Here is a 2,495-nt window from a genome sequence, read left to right on the forward strand (position 1 = left end):
ATTTAAATATTTATTACATTCTAAAAAATATTAATGGGTATACCACTAATATTAATTAATATTTAATATTTATGAGTACACATTAATATTAATATTTATTACATTATAAAAAATATTTATGATTTAACAAATATTATTTATTTTAAATTTAATTAATATTAGTGTACCAATATTAGTGAATAATCATCATATTTAAATATAATATAAAATGAAGTAATAAGAATAAACATAATGAAAAAATATTGAAAATACAATGTAAAAAATTTTATAATATATATCAATGATCAACAATAAACACAGAAAGTGAAAAAAATATTATAAATATTCGACCGAGCTAGATGATAGCTTTATTTACAAAAAATATTATTTTATTATTTATAAATGTATTTAATTATTTTTAGGTAGATAAATATGATAAAATTGAGGAGTATTAACTTCTCCCAAAACTCACAAAATTTCTAAAAAATTAAGAGAGATATTTTTAATTAAAAGTTTTTTTTATTTTAAAAAAATTCTTATTTTCTCTGATATAATACGATACATTGTTAGCCAGTAAGAAAACAAATATATTATACTAATTGTATTGATGAACCAAACAAAGTCAATTAACATTTGAATATTACATGCAATTTTCGATATATCATTATTGTTATTTAATTTAAGTTCTCGCCATGAACTTTTGATATTTAACAGAACTTCTCAAACAACATTTTGTTTTGATCTATTTATTACTTGTCATGTTAACTCTTATAATTAAAATCGATAAATATTCCGATATTAGGTATTTCTTCATCAATTACATGTAACAAAGTCATTTAAGTTTAATCTCCCATAGTAGGAACTACAACTGAGTCGAATTCGAGTTAATAGAAACTATTAATGCAGCAAAATTGACACAAATTTGGTCTATAATCATAAACAACCTAAAAATAAACAGATAAATCTCATATTTCTGCTTAGAGATTGAAAAATTTCATGAATTTGATTCATAGTTTACAAAGGAATAAAACACATTCATCATTTCATATCTGCAGCGCATGCAACAAGGTGATGCAACGCAGCTATGGAAGAAAGCCACCTCATAAGTAATAAGACACACTTGGTAACAAAATCATCACTAAATTCCAAAAAAGCCAGATCTAGAATTATAAGTAGAGGTACTGCATAATAAATTAAAGAAACAGAGAATCTACATTGCGATCCTTTATTTGCATTTCCAAACAAAGTAGTGTTGTGGAGTAGCGGTGAAGAATGCGATTGTTGTCATCTATCTCCTGCAGCGGGTGATGATGGAGCAACCTCTGGTGTAAGGGTGAGCGGGTCCTCTTGCCTTGAAACAGTTGTGTGTGTAGTAAGATCTACCGGATCGTGGTGGACAGGGGATCCTGTTCGCCGAAAGTGCGCCGTAAGAGATGTAGTACTTCATCCTCCTCCAGAACAGGGATCGCCGTCCGTTACCACGGCCTCCTTCTACCTCCTCATCTTCGATCTCTTCTTCCACATCAGCATCGTACAGCGAAGACATGGTTGCCGTTGGCCATTCCAGTGCATCTGACATCAGATTCAAGCTCGTTTCTTCGATCTGCGCTACGGCCAGCGCGTTCGGGCTCAGAGCAAGGCATAGTAAAAGGAACGAGCAGACCGCAAGAACAACAATCCTTAGAAGAGGGAGAGAAACTGCAGCCATTGGTGAGAAGAAGAGTGACTAGTAGCAAGAATGGGAAGTCACAAGTGAGAGAGGGGCAGAGGGCGGTGTTTGATTATTTTATTAGAGTATTATTTTTGTTGATTAAAGAGGCAGAGGAGTAGTGTTTCAGTGTGACAGAGGGTGGTCACATGGGCATTGGCGCCAAATATGGGACCTGAGAAGCTACTGCCTTACAGCTGTGATTAATGAATGCTTCAATCAACGCTCTCTGTTATGCTGCGCCCCCACATAGATCCCGTGTGTTGCGCTACTTGTCTAGGTGTATCGAACGGCTAAGAAGGAGAGCGTGGGAATGATGAGATTCTAGTGCTCATATACTGTAGGTTCGAAACATCGATCAGGAGTAATGAGGGTGAGAGTAACGGTGTTTATAAATAAAAAAAGATACAGAAATGTTCTAAATACAAACAAATCAACATTAGTACATTTATATATATTTATGTTTTATCAAAACTTGTGAATCACTCGTTCTTTTCTCCCTTTAATAGCCTCATATGTGCATTGCAATGGAGTAATGAGTAGCCTCATATGTGCATTGCAATGCAGTAATGAGCTAGATTTTAGCTTACATACAGAGTTGCACTATTCATATGGAATGAGTATTGTGTTTTGTGCAACAATGTGTAAGAACACATATAGCTGATTTTTGTTGTTGCTTAAATTTGGTTTGATACGGAGTACCTATCCAACAAGATAGAATTGTGGTGATTGATTTTAGTAGGGAACCAAATGTTTTTAACAATAATTGGTTATGGAAATAATGAATAAGTAAATGTTAAAAATTTAT

General features: G+C 32.7%; 1 protein-coding gene across 1 annotated transcript; it reads right to left on the reverse strand.

Moving 5' to 3' along the window:
- Window positions 1-924: 924 nt before the first annotated feature.
- LOC130982316 (protein RALF-like 34) lies at window positions 925-1,846 on the reverse strand. Its single transcript, XM_057906281.1, has one exon. It carries the CDS (start codon window positions 1,685-1,687, stop codon window positions 1,268-1,270), a length of 420 nt encoding a protein of 139 aa, XP_057762264.1. The 5' UTR covers window positions 1,688-1,846; the 3' UTR covers window positions 925-1,267.
- Window positions 1,847-2,495: the final 649 nt, after the last annotated feature.

The sequence above is a fragment of the Arachis stenosperma genome, chromosome 5, assembly GCF_014773155.1.
Source record: "Arachis stenosperma cultivar V10309 chromosome 5, arast.V10309.gnm1.PFL2, whole genome shotgun sequence".
Taxonomy (NCBI): domain Eukaryota; kingdom Viridiplantae; phylum Streptophyta; class Magnoliopsida; order Fabales; family Fabaceae; genus Arachis; species Arachis stenosperma.

Excerpts from the sequence above, each read along its gene's own strand:
- LOC130982316 (XM_057906281.1), bottom strand. The coding sequence starts at position 1,687 with ATGGCTGCAGTTTCTCTCCCTCTTCTAAGGATTGTTGTTCTTGCGGTC.